The 19,442-nt window shown below is 41.2% G+C and overlaps 1 protein-coding gene across 3 annotated transcripts in view; it reads right to left on the bottom strand.

The window, feature by feature from the left end:
* TRAPPC9 (trafficking protein particle complex subunit 9) overlaps positions 1–19,442 on the bottom strand; it is a 549,779-nt gene that overhangs the window by 469,526 nt on the left and 60,811 nt on the right. For all 3 annotated transcript variants that reach the window (XM_076329044.1, XM_076329045.1, XM_076329047.1), the window contains 2 exons: positions 17,948–18,093; positions 6,876–6,961 (listed from right to left, as the gene is read on the bottom strand). In XM_076329044.1, coding sequence (XP_076185159.1) covers positions 6,876–6,961; positions 17,948–18,093 — 232 coding nt within the window. The remainder of the gene's footprint in view (positions 1–6,875; positions 6,962–17,947; positions 18,094–19,442) is intronic.

Raw genomic sequence — 19,442 nt, 5'->3', positions numbered from 1 at the left:
ACCTCAAGGGGGGCCATAAACCAGCACAGCCCTGAGAAATGCATCTAAAGTAGCCATGCATGCACATACACAGGCTGCCATACGACCCCAAAATTGCCAGTCAAAACCTCAGAGCCCAGCCAGAGTTTTGATCTATGACACCAATAAATTCCCTCATTGCAGGGGACCGAGGCCTGGAATGGACCAGAGCCAAATAACCCTGAAGAAACTAAAGATCACAACCGTGGGGGAAAAAAATAGGGAAATGAACTGAGAAAAATTAAATAAATCAATGGTAATATTTTTAAAGGCTAATGGTCAAGGCTCAGGAAAAGCAATGATCACAACCCAGCTGTCAGAGAAAGCATCTTCTTCACCAAAGGATTTAAACCGAGAATGTTAACAGCAGACAAAATCCAGACAAAAATCAAGATAAATAGAGACAATAATAGACAAAAAGGCACGCGAACGCATCTGGAGTACAATCACCCAAAATATGTGTGTGTTTATGGACAAGAAGGGTTACTAGTAAGAGAAATTGCTAGTATTAAAATGATTTAATAACAGTAGAGGAAAAAAATTGCTATATACAGTGTAGATTGTTCTCCAGCCCCTGAAATTATATCAAAATGACACCCTTGGATCATGCTGATCACAAACACAGCATGTTGATCACAGATAACTGCTAAAGCAAAATAAGTACTCAGCACAATGTATTTTTCTTATAATGCATTAAAAATGCATTCTCAGTCTATTTTTTAACAACAAAAACCATGAAAAGAAAGAGCTTTTCTAGAGAACAAACGCAATGGAAATGCCAAAACACCTGCACTAAGCACATACTATGCCTGGAGTAGAAATAAAAGAGCCTCAAGTGCATTATCACATGGAGGGGAATACAGCATTCATTTCTCTCATTATGAGAGCTTTACCATTCAGTAAAACTTCCAGTTTTTAAAAGCAAAGATACTAAGAAAACATAAAAACTCACCCAAATGGAAAAAAAAACCAATATAAACCTCAACTAGGCTTCAGAGTTCCAGACATAAACTGAGATCAAGATACTTACCCTTAAAACTTAACCCACACAAATAAGTTTTAAAAGACAATGACATATCTAGAATGTCTGAAAGACATTTTCAATATTGGTATTTGCTGGATGGCAGAATTCAGCAATATTTGCGCAACATTGCCCTCTGGTGCCTAAAAAGATTTTAGATTAACAGTGACAATCAAATCAAGGCTGAAGTATTGTCATATCCTTTACCTAAACTTATCAGACACAAAAAAAAAAAAAAAGGAAGTGTTAGATTTCTTTTCTCTTGAGTCTTATACTGTATTTCAAGTAATACTATTTAGTAATCATTGCTCTTTCTGACCTTCTAGGAGAAGTTTACCCATATACAAGGTTTCCTCCAGGGAATATATGAATCTCACACACACACAAAATTTACATTTCCTTATATTCTTATAAAACAATTTAAATTGTCTTAGAGTGAATATATGCATGCTATTATCACAGCATGTCTTTCAATCACTTCAAACCTCGATTTAGTTTTAGAGAAACAAAGCAACTTGTATGTAAATGGTAGCATTTGGGGATGCTGTTAAACCAGCATGAGTATGTAACTGCTTTTTTTAGGCTTCACTTACCAATCCTGAAATGCAATCATTCTTTTTTTAAAGTAACACTGCCAAAGTTAGTTTTCACACTGAACATGCTTTACACAAAAACTGTCAGATATTTATTTAAAAGCAAATTTTCCCTACTATTTCTAGTAAGATTATTTTAGGCAGACCTAGAAAACACCGAACTCAACCATTTTTATCCTTATTCCCCCTCACTTTTTTTGTGTACATTCTTATCCAATATAGCTTCAATTAAATGTCATCTGTCAGCAAGTAAATATTCTCTCAAGATGGCAGAAACAGTACAAAGATGTGAACTCACTAAAGAGCAGTTCATGGAAACAATTTAAAAGATCATAAGCTAAGTTATGGGACTGATTATACATAAAGATTTATCAAAATTTTAGATGGTATTTTTAAACATCAACATAGAGCTCTTGGCCAATAGTATGGTTTTGAAGTTTACAAAAAAAAAAGTAACAGCCATTCTTATACCATCATTAATCAAAATACCACACTTAAATTGTCTTCAAATAAATACACGCTCCAAACAGAAGGAGAACTATAGAACAAAGACTTTCTTTTTGAATAATGAGCTTTTAGTACTATAAACTACATTACCCCCATGTTTTGGGGTAGTATTTTTTAGTTTCTCGATATTATTCAATACAGTTTACACTGCTCTGTAAATATTGTAGCCTTCTTAGAACAACAGCTATATTTTCTACAGTAAGTGCAGAAATCATAGAATCATAGAATCATAGAATCATTGAGGTTGGAAAAGACCTCTAAGATCATCGAGTCCAACCGTCAACCCAACACCACCATGCCCACTAAACCATGTCCCTAAGCGCCTCATCTACACGTCTTTTAAATACTTCCAGGGATGGGGACTCCACCACTTCCCTGGGCAGCCTGTTCCAATGTTTCACCACTCTTTCAGTAAAGAAATTTTTCCTTACATCCAATCTAAACCTCCCCTGGCACAACTTGAGGCCATTTCCTCTCGTCCTATCGCTTGTTACTTCAGAGAAGAGACCGACACCCACCTCGCTACAACCTCCTTTCAGGGAGTTGTAGAGAGCGATGAGGTCTCCCCTCAGCCTCCTTTTCTGCAGGCTAAACAACCCCAGTTCCCTCAGCCGCTCCTCAGAAGACTTGTTCTCCAGACCCCTCACCAGCCTCGTTGCCCTTCTCTGGACACGCTCCAGCACCTCGACGTCCTTCTTGTAGTGAGGGGCCCAAAACTGAACACAGTATTCAAGGTGCGGCCTTACCAGGGCCGAGTAGAGGGGCACAAAAAATGCTTTCACTCAATAAATAACATTGCCTCAAAATTTCTCAGCTGGTGGTTTTTTTTTTTTTTTTCTTTTATATGAAACTTGAGAAACAAAGTAGCTAAAAATCTTAGAGAACTTAACACACTTTGCAGTGCATCTTCACATGCATTTTATTTTAATAGTAGATCTCACTAGACTGTACCATGATTTACTGCTTTAACCAAGATACAAAATAAATCCCTCAGATATTTCCCAGAATTTTGGGGGTTTTCTGAAGGCCTGAAATCTGAAGGTCATTTTTTCCTGGACAGAAAAAAGGCTTAGTAACCACAAAAGAGACAGAAGCTATCACTCACATACCTGAACAAGTTTATACAGAAATCAATATTCCTGGGGAAAAAAAAGTAAAGTGGTATATACACTTATTTACAGCTGAACATCACATCTCCTGTTAACTTGGTCTCCACCACCAGGATAGCAAAAATATTCTGTCTAAGCCATTGCAGTCAAAGCTTCGTTAGGCTCATTTTTGTCTGTCTCTCACTCTGTTGATTTAAGGTACCTGCTAAGTTTTATTAAAGCCTTTCGTCTGATCACCCCTATGCTCTCTCCTACTTCGCTTTATTGACTAAAATACACAGTTGTTGGACTTAATCACATCCATATTCCATGACTAAACATTTTCCTTTGTCATTTTACAAACACTATTACACCTTTCAATGGATCAGCCTTCTAACTATATGGATAAAACAAAAACATGAAATAGAAAAAGACAGAAAAGTAATACAGAAATGGGATACGCATGAAGAATAGGTATCTAAATAGAGTCCCAAATCATGAGTATTCATGACAAAATAAAAAGCAAGAACAACAAAGATGGGCAAAGAGCTTTGAGAACAATAAAACAAAAAAAAATCAACTTTTCAGACAGTACAGGGCTTATCATCTGAGCAACACTGATCAAAGTCTTGTCTCCACAGTCTCATGTCAAGTCTAAAAATCCAATTTCTTTTACTTAAGCATACCTCAATTAAACTACATGTACTTAGCATGAATACTTCAAATAATGAAAAAAGCTAGAGAAGCCTTTCAATGAGGAAACATTCTCCTTAACAACTTTAAGGAGAATAATACTAAGTTGTTTATCATCACAACTTTCAGCCATAACAAACAGGAAGACACATTAGGAAAAGTATCGTGATAAAAAGTCTGGATCGATGCTTTCATTTAACATGAAACAAATAAGCCAACAGAACAACAAATCACAAACTGAAAGACGAGGGAAAGGGAAAATTAGAAAAAAGGAGTAAGACTAGATTTCAGGACAGTTACATGTTGATGAATGGTGAACCACGAAAAGGGTAAAGAACAAAGGAAATCAAGCAATGGAGAACTCAAAGAAGAACGAACTGCCAGTCATTGGAAACAAGCTTGAGTGAGTAGTCATACTGCAAAGGTAAGGTGCTGAGTCAGACAGAAGGAAAAAAGTTGTGGGACAAACGAGCTGAAACTGCCACTAAATGACAGAAAAGGATATGCTTGCTATGAAAATGATTCTATGAGACTAAATAATAGGACAGAATGTGATACCTGATGAGAAATCAGACAACAAGGGGGCATGGGGACTGCTGGCATGAGTACATGTTAATAATAAACCAAAATATTTTAAAATATTAAACAAAGCTTTGAATTATTAAAATAAAACCAAAAGAGTTTATTCTTGTGATAAAGTCATAACTATTCCCACATTCTAGAAAGCTTACAGATGAGACTGGAAAATCAGAACAATTTAGACTGGAAGGAAATGCTAGAGGTCCTCTTGCCCAGGCCACTGCTCAAAACAGGGCCAGCTTTGATGGTAGTTTCGGTTTTTCACTGTCCTATACACACAAGTTTTGAAGATTCCTAAAGATGGAGATCCCACGTTCTCTCTGGGCAACCAGTTCCAGTATATGATCACCCTCATGATTGGAAAAAGGGAACTTTTTATTAGGAAAGTTTTCCATTGCTGCAACGTGTTCCCTGATTCTCACCTTCACACTGGGCACCTCTGGGAAGAGTCTGGCTCCGTTTTCACTACACCTTCCCATTTTGGGATCAAGGAAAGCAATAGGAATTACCCCAGTATTCTTCTCTTCTACAAACTGAACAGATGCAGCTCTTTGAACCTGTCCTCATCTGTCATATGCTCCAGCCTGCCAATCATCTTGGTGATACTGCTGGACTGATACCAGTATGTCAATATTTCTATTGCACGCGGAGCTCAAAACTGACCTTGGTTTTAAAGACATTGGATCTCAAATGCCAAATTGAGGGGAATAATTACTTTCCTCAACTTGCTGGCTACAGTCTTGGTACCACAGACAACTCAAGCAAAATCAACTAATTTCTACCAATGAGATGCCGTTAGCGCACAGCAGAGTTTCTCAAAGCACTCTATTTATGGCGCACTGACTAAAGAATTACATTAATCACTTCAATTATTTGTATCTAGTTTGCATGCCTGCTTCCTCTTATGCTTTCTGAAATTCAGTATTAATTCAAAGATGGAACTTTATCACGCTAACAGTAAAAAGAAGTATTCACGCTACTACGATTAATTTGCTCAGGGAATGGATGGAGTGCACATCTATGCAAATAGCTGTATTCTGAGTCCTTAAGTGTATGTAAGCACTCATAAGAAATTTTCCCATAAAGAAATTAAGAAATTACCCAAACCCAGTTTTTTAAATATATAATTACATCATTACTTACACAATACAAATTAGACTATAAATCAAAATGTTCTTAAATTAATTCCTATAGAGTCCTTTCTCATGCTCAGCTTTACAATTACTTTTTCTATTCATTACTAACAATTTGGAATACTTTGGTGAGGGTTAGATAAAATGCTGCTGAAGAAACCAGTGTGTTAGCTTCCAAGAATGAATTTTATTTTCCTATAAGCACAATCTTTGGGCATGTTCCTTTCCTATGGAAAAACACTTTATTATATGTGGCATATTATCAGTAATTTAGGTAAAATTGTTTAACTAGCCACTGCAGTAGACCTATCAATAAAAAAAACAAACAAAAATCCTGAGCAAATAAATATATGCTGATTCACTTAGCCTAACAGAACAATGGGCTCTAAGAGATGGGTTTTATTTTTTAAAGCAATATTAAAGGTAAAAATATTTAACATAAAGGATAACACTGGATTAGGATGGAGTGGAGATTAAGTTGGTTTGGCAGTTAGAGGACTTTTAACCTTTAAATGGATAACAAACAAAAAAGTCCTGTTAGTTGGCATAAAGGGGGGGGAAAAAAACCAATTCACTTTGTTTCAGGATACACTGCAAGCAGTCCACAAAATTAGTATCAGATAGTTGACTGAAGTAGTAGATGGTTTGGGCTTGATCCTTCCAACCTTACATGCTTCTCTGGTTTTTTAGCCTTTTTTTCCTCCCTCCTGATCATTTTAGCTTACGGTATTTTCAAATAACATATATCCTTGGGAACAGCAGATCTGTGAGCTGAAGTTTCTATGAAAAAACAAAGCTTCTCAGAACTAACTATTTTAATTCCCCAGATTTTTAAAAATGTGGCCAAAATGGGAATTTGAAAAGCTAGGATGAATGCAGATTTTTAAATTACAGTAGTAAGTATACACTAATTATTAGTTTTCGGGATATAATTATTACCTGAAAACCAGTATATGTAAATTATGGAGCATGACTTCTAGTCAATGCAGAAAGGTACAGAATTGATTTACGGGTCAGTAACAGTAAACCATTTAAACACTCTGAGTGGCAGAGATTTTCATTTCAATACCTCATTACCAACAAATACGAGAAAATTGACAGTACTGCACTGTTAAACTGAGGTTACGCTGGCTTAAACGATTTTTTAAACTATTTGATTTATAGAAAACCATATTCGAAAGTTCAACTGAGAAATTTTTCAGGAAAAAAATAATAAAAAGGGGAGACTTAGGAAGATACGTACCATGTTTTCTACTCGGAGCTCAAAAGGCATAGGGTTGTACACCATCAATTGAACTTCACATACATCTCCCTGGACCCACTGGAAATCTACATGAAATGATTACAGAATTAATGCAAGAATTACCTCATCATAGTGTTATAAAAAAGTAGCATCAGCTGAGCTGTCAGATTGCTATATTATCTTTATGTTCTAAATTAACATCTCTGTATAATCTTCACAGCCGAAGTCCTATTCAAGTGCATTGTGGGACACAAGCTATAAATCACAGGCAAAGCAACGGGTTAAAGGACTGGAAGCATTCATTAATACAGTAATAGTGCTCCAAAGACCCAGTGTGCCAATATTACATTGGCAAAATTAACTCAGGCATCAATTCAAAACAGTACCTTTAACGTTAAACACTTAAAGGCTCACATACTTGGAGTTAGGTGCAGAGTACACGTCACCTTGGATAATTAAGACTCAGATAAAAAGCAGATAAGGAATGAACACAACAGGAAGAAGGAAATTAAAAATAATGGAAACAAATCTTCATATAGACACAGCTGATGATACGGACTAAATAAAAGATCATTCTAAATTAAAAAGGAAACAACTGCTCACCAGCAAGATGCCACTTTAGTTTCCTCCCACTAATTTTCTTTGGGAAACAGTAAGTAGTTTGGGAGATGCTGTGGGAGGGGAAGATGACACTAGGATCTACAGGTATAGATTTTTCTGAGGTTCACAAAATGGACACTTAAACGATAACACAAATTATTTAATAACTTCTGAAAATACTTAGGAAAGACAATGAACAAAAATAGGTCAGATAATAAGCTGTACTTTCAGTTTATATCTCACTACAAGTGGCAGAGGTTCAACTTTAAAGACACTTCACCCTGCCAAGTTTAAAATTTTGCGTTTTTTTTTAATTTAAGGAGGCGAGAAGTTTATGGAAGTGGAGTCAGCAGCAGAGATATAAGTTCTGAGGAACCATTCAATGCACAAAGAATATTTTACATCGGCACTTCATAATCTTTTCAGCCCACAAGATCCTGTCTACCTTCCAAATTTCTCACAGTTAACCACATGCACCTGACATTCAGACTTAAAACTGAATGTGACAAGATTCTCCATACAAGCTGAGGACCTGCAGTCCAAATAAACAAAAGGTGGTTTAACTGTATTTGTTAAATAAATCATGACTATACAATAATCTATAACATACATGGATTAACTTTTACTAGTTTACTCAATAATGTTAACATACATTACTAACACTTTTTTACTAGGATATTAGAAAGCATCCAGTAAAAAAAACAGGTTTATTAATATTAAGACTGTAATTCACAGTTGAAACCATCTGTACTCTAATTGTACATTCACAATCATTTACTATCTGATTACATTTTGCAAGCAATATTAGAGAGCTCAAGGGAGACGTACTTAATGCAAATGTTTAGCTCCAATTAATGCTAGTGGAAATTAAAAACATACATTCAGAGATATTAACAGGTTATATTACTACGAAACCTGAAAAGCAAAACTGTTGATTAAAACAAAATGTTCAAAAGCACAATTGTATGAGATGTTCTGTAAATTTCTTTTTATTTAATTGCTTATTAGTGTCCACAATGTCTTCTGCATTCTGCAGTCCCCAAAAGAATCAGTTACTCGGCTGAAGAGGTATTGTACAGAGCTTCAAAGGTATATAAGCACTGAAGCCCTGTTATGGTTAACTATATCAACGTAGACACTTGTAGTAGCCAAAATAGGTACTTCAGTCCTTGTAAATTATAGCAATTTCCACATTATAAGAACTACCACAAGATTGGGATGTTTTTTTCTGAAAACATTTTCAATGCAACCACATAAAAAGTGATTCTGAAAAAGTCAGTGACCAGAAAAACATGTTGGAAACTTGATTTCATCTAAGTATTACTCTGAAGAAATGCAAACCACTGATTTGTCTGATGCTTTAATCTTTCCTTCCAGAAAGAAAGGATTCTAGGCTCATTTCTTAATTTTTACAGATACAATCCCTCCCTCAGTGTAGAATGCTCCCTGAACTACCTCCTTACAACAGTACTGAAACCACGGGAAGCCGACACTAGCAGCACGAGCGGCAGTCGCCTCGTGCTGAGAGGAGCGCCAGGCTTGTGAGGTCCCCGCAGCGTGTCTGAGGGGGGTTCTGGGCCCACCACACCATTGGGCTGTGTGTGGGGAGGGACCGACCGGCAAGGCGGCAGGTCTCATCAGAGGAGAGCAGCGGGTGAGAGCTCGGCAGTGCCGGCTGTCCCGGCGGCCAGGTGAAACCAGCCCCGGGGGCAGCGCCAGCCACCAGGAGCGCCGCAAACAGGGCGTGCAAACAGGCACGGGTGCCTGAGGAGAGCGGCACGGGCAGTACATAGGGTGCGCAGGGAGCGGCGACTGAGGGGAGCGGTGCCAGCAGTTCGCGCGGGAAGGGCTGCGCACTCTGCTAGAGATCAGGCTGCTGCTTGCTCTGCTTACCCGCAGGCTTAGCCTGCTGTCCCGACGGTCGCCCCAGCTAGCTGATGCTGTGCAAGCCTACCCAGCAGCTTGAGGTCTCCAGGGAATTAGAAGGGCTTTGAGGTTGGCAGAAGCATGGTGGTAGAGACCAGGCAAGGGCTGTTCTCTGCAGCAGACAGGAATCGGCCACCTTGCCAGGCAAGCCCAGGATGAGTGGAGGCAGCCACCCAGACAGAGCTTGCTATCAGGGCAGCTGCTGTCCAGGTGGAGGGCTGCAAAGACTGCACCCCTGCCTCCTGGGTGGAGGAGGGTGGAAGCTCCACTTGTGCAAGGTGTGCTCTGGTGGGGTCACTCAGGCAGTGGGTGGAAGAGCTGCAGGGGGAAGTTAGCAGGTTATGCTGTATGAAGGAGGATGAACAAGAAATAGAGTATTATTTGAGACTTTGCAAGAAGTACTAGGGCCCCGTGGCACTGACCTCCAGAGACTGCTGGACAAAGAGCTTCAGCAACAAACTAACAGCACCTTGGTGTTGCAGAGGCTCACGAAATCAAATTAGGCAGGTGACAAATTCAAAAATAAACTTTATTTAAACCAAAATTGTTTAGCAGAAAACTAACTAGAAATAAAGCTCATCAAAATTGTTCAACACTCCCAACAACATCAGTAAACCACAGGTTCAGGATGGTGTATGAGGGATTAATACTGCACAGCCAGCTTTAGAAATGAGGATCCAGAATGTGCACACTCACTCACCTATAAGGTGAGGGCTCAACCTCAAGGAGTTTCCTTGGGCGGCCCAAGGGGAGAGTCCCTGACTGCAGACCCGCTGCTCCCGTGGAGGACCGACTCAACTTGCCCTCCAGCAGGGCTCCATTTATACCCTAGTCGAATCTGATCTGTGGTCAATTCTAATTGGCTGAGGGCCTTAACTTTCTTAGTCCTCGCCTGAGGTGTATACGTGACCATAATCACTGCCCCAAGGCGTGTACGTGACGGTCAGCACTCACCACCTTAAAGGCACGAAAGTAAGGGTGCGAAAAGTAAGGACGTGGCGGTCCTAATGCCCCCCATCTTTGTCAGGGTGGGTGCACCTGCCACACTTGGAGAAGGAGGTGCCAAGGTCTCTGATGACCCGTAGGAACAGACTATCATTTCACTCCCCTTCCTCATATGTACCAACCAGCAACAGATATGAAGCCTTGGTAGAGGACAAAAACCATGAGCAAGACTCGCAGGGAGAAGCACACTAGCAGCACATAGTAAAAGCTGCAAAAGGACACAGCAAGTGCTAGTAGTGGATGACTCTGCTGAAAGGCACCAAGGCATCCATCTGCTGGCCTGGTATACAGCCAAGGGAGGTTTGCCGCTTGCCAGGAGCCAAGATCTGGGATGTCAGAGGGAGATGACTGCCGCAGCTGGTTAAAAGCACAGACTACTGTCCCCTACTTCTTTTCCACGTGGGCACCAATGACATGGTAAAGCAAAACCTGGGCAAGATCAAGCAGGACTTCAGAGCCTTGGAGGCACAAGTAAAGGGTACAGGTGCCCAAGTGATTTTCTTCTCTGCCTTGCCAATCAGAGATAGGGGTGCAGGCAGAAGTCAATGATGCATCATGCAGATCAATACATGGCTTCATGGCTGGTGTTGTCACTAGGGCTTTGGTTTCTATGATCATGGGAAGTCCTTCAACGAATACAGCCTATTGGGGAGAGATAGTATCAACCTACCTAGAAGAGGCAGCAGAATCTTCGCTAGCAGATTGGCTGACTTGCCAATCTTGCTTTAAACTAACGAACTTGGGGGCATAGTGTCCAAAGCTGTGACAAGTACAAGGTCCTGCACCTGGGACAACATAACCAAAGAGCCCAGTACAGGCTAGGATCTCTGTACGGCTGGGGAGCAGCCTTGCTGAAAAGGACCTGGGCGTCCTGGTAGACAACAAGCTGAACAGGAGTCAGCAGTGTGCCACTGCAGCAACAAAGGTAGATTGGATCCTGGGCTGCATCCGCAGGGGCATTGCTAGCAGAGACAGAGATGTGATCATCCCACTCTACTCTTGAGTCACCATCCCTGGAAGTATTTAAAAGACGGGTAGATGCGGCACTTAGGGACATGGTTTAGTGGGCATGGTCGTGTTGAGTTGACGGTTGGACTCGATGATCTTAGAGGTCTTTTCCAACCTCAATGATTCTATGATTCTATGATCTTATCTAGGCTCGTTTTCCCATGAAATGTTGGACCAGAGGATCTTTTGAGGTCCCTTCCAACCTGGCTTGTTCTATGATTCTATGATTTATTTGCGTGGGGGGGTGGGGAGGGTGCCAGTAAATATATGTATGTAGATATATATACAGTCTTCTCATTCCCACAGGAAAACATGACTAGTGCCTACCACCACCAAAAAGACACTCCCACTTCTAGAGATCGCACTAGCTGTCTCTGGTTTCCTTTCCAGAAGGTCTAGCTACCCCATGTAAAAGATGCCAGGACAATGATACAGAATTGCTTCCTTGGGGGAAAAGCTTTTCAAAGGGAAGGTAAAATCAGGTTATATGATCCTAGGAAAAGAGCTGTATTTACATCATCTAACATAGGTATGACATTAGTTGCCAGATTTACTAATGGAACTATATTATACATTCTTGCTGCTTTAGACTATCAGCACTTTAAAACAAAAAAACACTTTATGTCAAAAATCAGCAGGTTTATTTCTTATGACTAGCATACTATTAAAGTAATTTAGCCAGAATATAATTATCCCAATCAGAAAAGCTTATCAGAAAACTGAAAACATTTCCTCAAGACTTTCTAAAGGGTTTTGTTTCCCTTTGTTTTGTCAGCAGTACTTGATTTCCTTTGTTGCAACAATAATTTAACCAAAATATGGCTTACATTATTTCCATGTAAGAAAAACACAGTTAATTTGTTATTGTTGTCATTTTTAATTAAATTTAAATATATGTCATTAAAATATTCTCATTAGTTTCAAAGTTTATTAAATTTCTCAGCTTCTTTCAAAGGAAGTATCTGATTTTATTTTGTATATCCTTTTGTTTGCAAAACTTTGAATGAAACATTAGAGGCTTTTAAAAGTGAATGCACTGTGTATATACTTCAAAAGACAAATGTTTTACAGGATCACAAGCAGTTCAGACATCTCCTTAGGCTAAATAAAAACCTAAAAGGAGAAACTGCCCTGTATAATATAAAACTCCTGTGGTACACATAGCACACAAACAAATCCTAACTTGACCTGTTTCAAAAAATGCAGGTTCCTTTTGTATCCATCAAGGAACAAGAATACTGCATAATACAACTGTTTGACAAGATTAGCAATAAGGTTTCATTTAAATGAAAAAAACATGACAAGGTATACCTAAGAGATTAAATGTTGAAAATTTAATTGTGATCTATTTTTAAACAAATTATTAGGATAAATAATATAAGCTATTTTCCAAAGAAATATTTCTTTAATGAGGAACCACTTTAAGATGTTCCCACACGTCTACATTCTTAAAATTTCTTATCCTTTACTTAATTCTTATTTCTTACCCTTTTTTTAATTTCTTATCCGTTATCTTTTGAAATGAAAGTAGCACTGCAGCAAAGTAGCACTGCAGCAAAGTAGCACTAAGCCACATCCATCCAAACTGCCAGATAATAATCCATACCTCTGCATATTTCCTAATTCCTCATGTTTCAACTATTTATTGAAGATACACATCAGCATAAAACAGATTAGAAAATGTGCCTGTTCTTCTCAAGGTGAGGGATATCATCTTAATCATAATCAGGGGTCCACAGCACAGGCAGATTAAGTCCAACATCTAACCTAGAAGACTGCGTGGAAAAAGCCTGTGGCCCCACTTGTTAGAATGAAGAAACCGTACAGCGAGATTCTCCAAGTACTGGCTCCGCAGGCCAGGCACAATCCAGATGAACAAGCCAAGTGGTTGCTACACTGCTGGAGAAAATTAATTTTAAAAGTAGATGAAAGAGGACTGTCGGAAAGGTAAAAAAGGAAACAAGAAAGGAGTCGTCCCAGAGAGCAATGCGATACACTACGATACAAATACGCTACCACTAACGAGAAACGGAGAATATGGGAATTGGAAAGCATTCCCCATCTCTCTCACACGCATTCATGCTTGAAAGGGGCGGGGAGCAGGGGACAGAAAATGAAGTTCAGGTGCTGAGGAGCGCACACGCTTGTCCTATTAAAAAGTTTCTGCCCTAACTTGTTCCTGAACTACCTAGTTGAAGAGTTAGTTGGAGCCACTACTGACGATGACCTGCTAAACGTTTAGTATTTTGCAATTCAAAGCATGATACAGAAAATCTAACAAACCTTGATGACATTTCAAAGTACTGTTTTTCTACTTTTTTTTGGTGATTACACAGTACTAAAAACAGTAACATAAGGAGCCAAATTAAGATAAACACCATTCTGCAAATTTCTGTATTCAAGTTTTTACAATCAGTTCTATTCCATAGTCACACAAGTCCTTTTCATGCTGACACTAATGCTTATGTTAAAAATTATCATGCATGTGATATGCACAAAAGCAACAAAAAGGACTACCAATATTTGTAACTTAATCCAGGATTTGAAACAAGCCTTGTAATCTATTTCCAATGGCACAATTACTGCACTGAAGACCTTTATAATAAATGAAATAATCCTCTAGCAGAAAATGCCTGTAGTATTCTAAACATTGTTCATACGGCTTTTCTGATTTTTGCTGAACTGTCTTTAAGCAAAACTAACTAATCAGACAGTTAATCAGTTAAATCATAATAGGATATCAACTAGAGACATTTTTTCTTCTCCTGAAAGAGAAACTGAAAACCAATTTTAAAATCCCAATGGTCTAACACTATTAACCAAAAACAGGACAAGGGGGAATGGCTTTAAACTAAAGGGGGGTAGATTGAGACTAGATATAGAATAGAATCATTGAGGTTGGAAAAGACCTCTAAGATCATCGAGTCCAACCGTCAACCCAACACCACCGTGACCACTAAACCATGTCCCTAAGTGCCTCATCTACTCGTCTTTTAAATACCTCCAGGGATGGGGACTCAACCACTTCCCTGGGCAGCCTGGTCCAATGTTTCACCACTCTTTCAGTAAAGAAATTTTTCGTCACATCCAATCTAAACCTCCCCTGCCACAACTTGAGGCCATTTCCTCTCGTCCTATCGCTTGTTACTTGGGAGAAGAGACCGACACCCACCTCGCTACAACCTCCTTTCAGGGAGTTGTAGAGAGCGATGAGGTCTCCCCTCAGCCTCTTTTTCTCCAGGCTAAACAACCCCAGTTCCCTCAGCCGCTCCTCAGAAGACTTGTTCTCCAGACCCCTCACCAGCCTCGTTGCCCTTCTCTGGACACGCTCCAGCACCTCAACGTCCTTCTTGTAGTGAGGGGCCCAAAACTGAACACAGTATTCAAGGTGCGGCCTCACCAGGGCCGAGTACAGGGGCACAATCACTTCCCTACTCCTGCTGGCCACACTATTTCTGATACAGGCCAGGGTGCCATTGGCCTTCTTGGCCGCCTGGGCACACTGCCGGCTCATGTTCAGCCGGCTGTCGACCAACACCCCCAGGTCCTTTTCCGACAGGCAGCTTTCCAGCCACTCTTCCCCAAGCCTGTAGCGCTGCATGGGGTTGTTGTGGCCGAAGTGCAGGACCCGGCACTTGGCCTTGTTGAACCTCATACAGTTGGCCTTAGCCCATCGATCCAGCCTGTCCAGGTCCCTCTGCAGAGCCTTCCTACTGATCCAGCAGATCAACACTCCCACCCAGCTTGGTGTTGTCTGCAAACTTACTGAGGGTGCACTCAATCCCCTCATCCAGATCATCGATAAAGATATTAAACAAGACCGGCCCCAGTACTGAGCCCTGGGGAACACCGCTCGTGACCGGCCGCCAACTGGATGTAACTCCATTCCCCACAACTCTCTGGGCCCGGCCGTCCAGACAGTTTTTGACCCAGCGCAGAGTACACCTGTCTAAGCCGTGAGCCACCAGCTTCTCTAGGAGAATGCTGTGGGAGACAGTGTCAAAGGCCTTACTGAAGTCCAGGTAGACCACATCCACAGCCTTTCCCTCATCCACTAGGCGGGTCACCTGGTCACAGAAGGAGATCAGGTTGGTCAAGCAGGACCTGCCTTTCATGAACCCGTGCTGGCTAGGCCTGATCCCCTGGTTGTCCCGCTCATGCCTTGTGAGCGCCCTCAAGATGAACCGCTCCATAATCTTCCCCGGCACCGAGGTCAGGCTGACAGGCCTGTAGTTCCCCAGATCCTCCTTCCAGCCCTTCTTGTAGATGGGCGTCACATTGGCAAGCCTCCAGTCGTCCGGGACCTCCCCCGTCAACCAGGACTGCTGATAAATGATGGAGAGCGGCTTGGCGAGCACCTCCGCCAGCTCCCTCAGCACTCTCGGGTGGATCCCATCCGGCCCCATAGACTTGTGAGTGTCCAGGTGGCGTAGCAGGTCATTGACTGCTTCCTCTTGGATTACGGGGGGTTCATCCTGCTCGCCGTCCCTGTCTTCCAGCTCGGGGGGCCGAGTACCCTGAGGATAACTGCTCTGCCTGTTAAAGACTGAGGCAAAGAAGGCATTGAGTACCTCAGCCTCTTCCTCATCCTCAGTGACAATGTTCCCCCCTGCATCCAGTAAAGGATGGAGATTCTCCTTGGCTCTCTTCTTGTCATTAATATATTTGTAAAAGCTTTTTTTGTTGTCTTTAACGACAGCGGCCAGATTGCGTTCTAGCTGGGCTTTTGCCTTTCTCATTTCTTCTCTGCACGACCTAACGAGATCCCTGTACTCTTCTTGAGTCGCCTGCCCCTTCTTCCACAAGTGGTAAACTCTCCTTTTTTTCCTGAGTCCCAGCAAGAGCTCCCCGTTCAGCCAGGCCGGTCGTCTTCCCCGCCCGTTCTTCTTACGGCGTACAGGGACAGCCTGCTCCTGCGCCTTTAAGACTTCCTTCTTGAAGATCGTCCAGCCTTCCTGGACCCCTTTGCCCTTCAGGACCGTCTCCCAAGGGACTCTCTCAACCAACGTCCTGAAGAGGCCAAAGTCTGCCCTCCGGAAGTCCATGGTTGCAGTTTTGCTGCCCCCCCTCCTTACTTCACCAAGAATGGAGAATTCTATCATTTCATGGTCGCTAAGCCCAAGACGGCCTCCGACCACCACATCTCCCACCAGTCCTTCTCTGTTTGTAAACAGCAGGTCGAGCGAGGCACCTCCCCTGGTAGGCTCACTTGCCAGCTGTGTCAGGAAGTTGTCTTCCACACACTCCAGGAACCTCCTAGACTGCTTCCTCTCTGCCGTGTTGTATTTCCAGCAGACGTCCGGGAAGTTGAAGTCCCCCACGAGAACAAGGGCTAGCGATTGAGAGACTTCTGCCAGCCGCTTATAGAAAGCTTCATCCGCCCCTTCATCCTGGTTGGGTGGTCTATAACAGACTCCCAGCAGGATATCTGCCTCGTTGGCCTTCCCCCTCATCCTTACCCATAGACACTCAACCGTACCATCATCACAATCGTTGAGCTCTAGACAATCAAAACCCTCCCTAACATACAGGGCCACCCCACCGTCTCTCCTTCCTCGCCTGTCCCTTCTGAAGAGTCTATAGCCATCCATTGCAGCACTCCAATCATGAGAGTCACCCCACCATGTTTCTGTGATGGCGACTAACTCATATCTCTCCCGCTGCACAATGGCTTCCAGCTCCTCCTGTTTGCCGCCCATGCTGCGTGCATTGGTGTAGATGCACTTGAGCTGGGCTATCGATTTCGCCCCCGGCATCGGCACGCCACCCCTAGGCTCATTTCTAGTGAGCCTGGTTTTATCTCCTTCCCCCTTCAAACCTAGTTTAAAGCCCTCTCATATAAGGAAGACATTTTTTACGCTGAGGGTGGTGAAGCACTGGCCCAGGTTGCCCAGAGAGGTGGTGGATGCCCCATCCCTGGAAACATTCCAGGTCAGGTTGGACGGGGCTCTGAGCAACCTGATGTAGTTGAAGATGTCCCTGCCCACGGCAGGGGGGTTGGACTAGATGACCTTTAGAGGTCCCTTCCAACCCAAACTATTCCATGATTCTATGATTCTACTTCTATGGGTGATGAACTACCACAGTCCAGTTTCCTATGGATTTGCATCTTTTGTCCAAGAAACTGCAGCTCATTCATCCTATTTTCTTCGTGTTCATGATGATACCCTTATAAGAAAAGGGGAGACCCCAACAGCGCATCTAGCTCAGGGCACCACACGTGATAACTGGCTGTGCTGGCTGCTGCCAAACAGAATGTGTCAGAACTAAGTCTTCCCTGATTTCTCTTTTGTTTGCGAAGGAAATAAAACTAGTTTATCTCCTCTGAAAATCAATTTTATCATCTATGAGTCTTTATTCCTCTTTTGAATTTGAAACTGTCCCACAGAGAACAAAGCTTTGCTCCTTCAGAACTTCAGGCTAAAAAGCTGATTATCTCAAATACAAGAAAGTAACGTTCAGGTTTGCTTTCCTTGACCAAGAAAGATTTTCTAATTTAACAAACAATGGAAAATACTGCAAAATATTCTTACCTATTTTCTTATTTCGTTCTTCCCCCCGACTGTGTGCAATAATTGGAGAATATATGAAGGGGCTTTTGGTTGACACATTCTGGCCAAGTAGACTTTTCATTTTGTGAGGTCGGAGACTGGTTGGGAGGTTCAAGAGCTTCACAGATCTGTTGAGTAAAAATAATTTTATAGATGGTTGTGTTAAAAATGAACTGATAAATGCTAAATGACACTCTGAGTAGGTACTGATTAAAATACCTGAAATGGAAAATGTGAAGTAAACACCTACAGTACAAAAGAAAAGAATACTAACCCAAGGAAACTAAAGGCAAAGTTTCAGAAAGCTCTCAGAAAACAAATACCACAGGAAAAACATCTTCTGTAGAAACCAACAAAACCAAAACTAGCCAGATCAGTGATCTGAAATCCAACCATTAATTTCCAAGTTAAGTGCAAACGGAACAGCAGATACACCACAAGTCCAGGGCAGAAAGCAACCAAATGTTTAACTTAAACCCAAACTAGAAGCCAGACAACATTTCTCTGGACAATGTAATACAAATAAAGAACTTCTCCAAGGTGAATAAAATAGATTTTAAAATAGTTAAAATGCACAGAGTTGCTTCTGGAAGGAAGGAAACGTCCCAGAAATTTGAGTGGGTTTGTTGGAACGACCAGAAAGCAATTACAAATAGAAAACAAATGATTTATTAGGCTATATCCCCGTTTGACCCAAAACCCTACAATACCATACAGGGAAATCACTGGCCTTCTAATGCTGATGGGAAATTAAGGACTAAATATTGGGCATAAAACAAGCACTAAATTAGTGGATATTCAGTAAAAGTAGCAGCATTTTAAAAGCCTGTAAGACTCCTAGTTACTTAAGAGTCAGGAAGGAGCGAGGAAAGGAAAAACAAAAGGTGAATAAAGGCACCATTCAATATCATAGCTATTTTGCTAGTCTATTAAGCTCGAAGTATTTGTGCTTTTAATTAAGAACGTCATCAAGAGACAAGAATCTCCCCTTTACAAGGTCTCATGGATTAAATCTCCAACTTTTTTAAAATTTGGTTTTCAAGTAAAAAAAAAAATTCCTATAGAATAAAACTACAATTTTTGCTAATTGCTAGAGGCATCCCACCACACTGAGGTAGACAAGCAAGAATGAAATAAAATGCTCACAAAACTTTCCAGCAGCAAACTTTTAAAAGATACTTAAAGATATAGTAAGCATGTACCAAGACATGAACAACAACAGAGCCTAGCTAAAACCCTAGGAGACTTCTAAAATCAATTAAGAGGCCAAGTGCAAGAATGCTAGAAAACCCCAACTTGTTCAAAGATTAACTCCTTTCTTCCCCCCTTTCCCACATCCACCTCCCACAGTAAAACTTACCTCACTGGAATTCTTTGATAAATAAAATTTGCCATAATAAAGCAAAGAGATTATAAATGCTACAGTACGTGATTAAGTTGTTATGTTTTATGAAGTGCTTCAAATACTATGATGAGA

The sequence above is a fragment of the Aptenodytes patagonicus genome, chromosome 2, assembly GCF_965638725.1.
Source record: "Aptenodytes patagonicus chromosome 2, bAptPat1.pri.cur, whole genome shotgun sequence".
Lineage (NCBI taxonomy): Eukaryota > Metazoa > Chordata > Aves > Sphenisciformes > Spheniscidae > Aptenodytes > Aptenodytes patagonicus.
The sequence above is the reverse complement of the archived record's forward strand: the minus strand, read 5'-3'. Positions and strand labels throughout refer to the sequence as shown.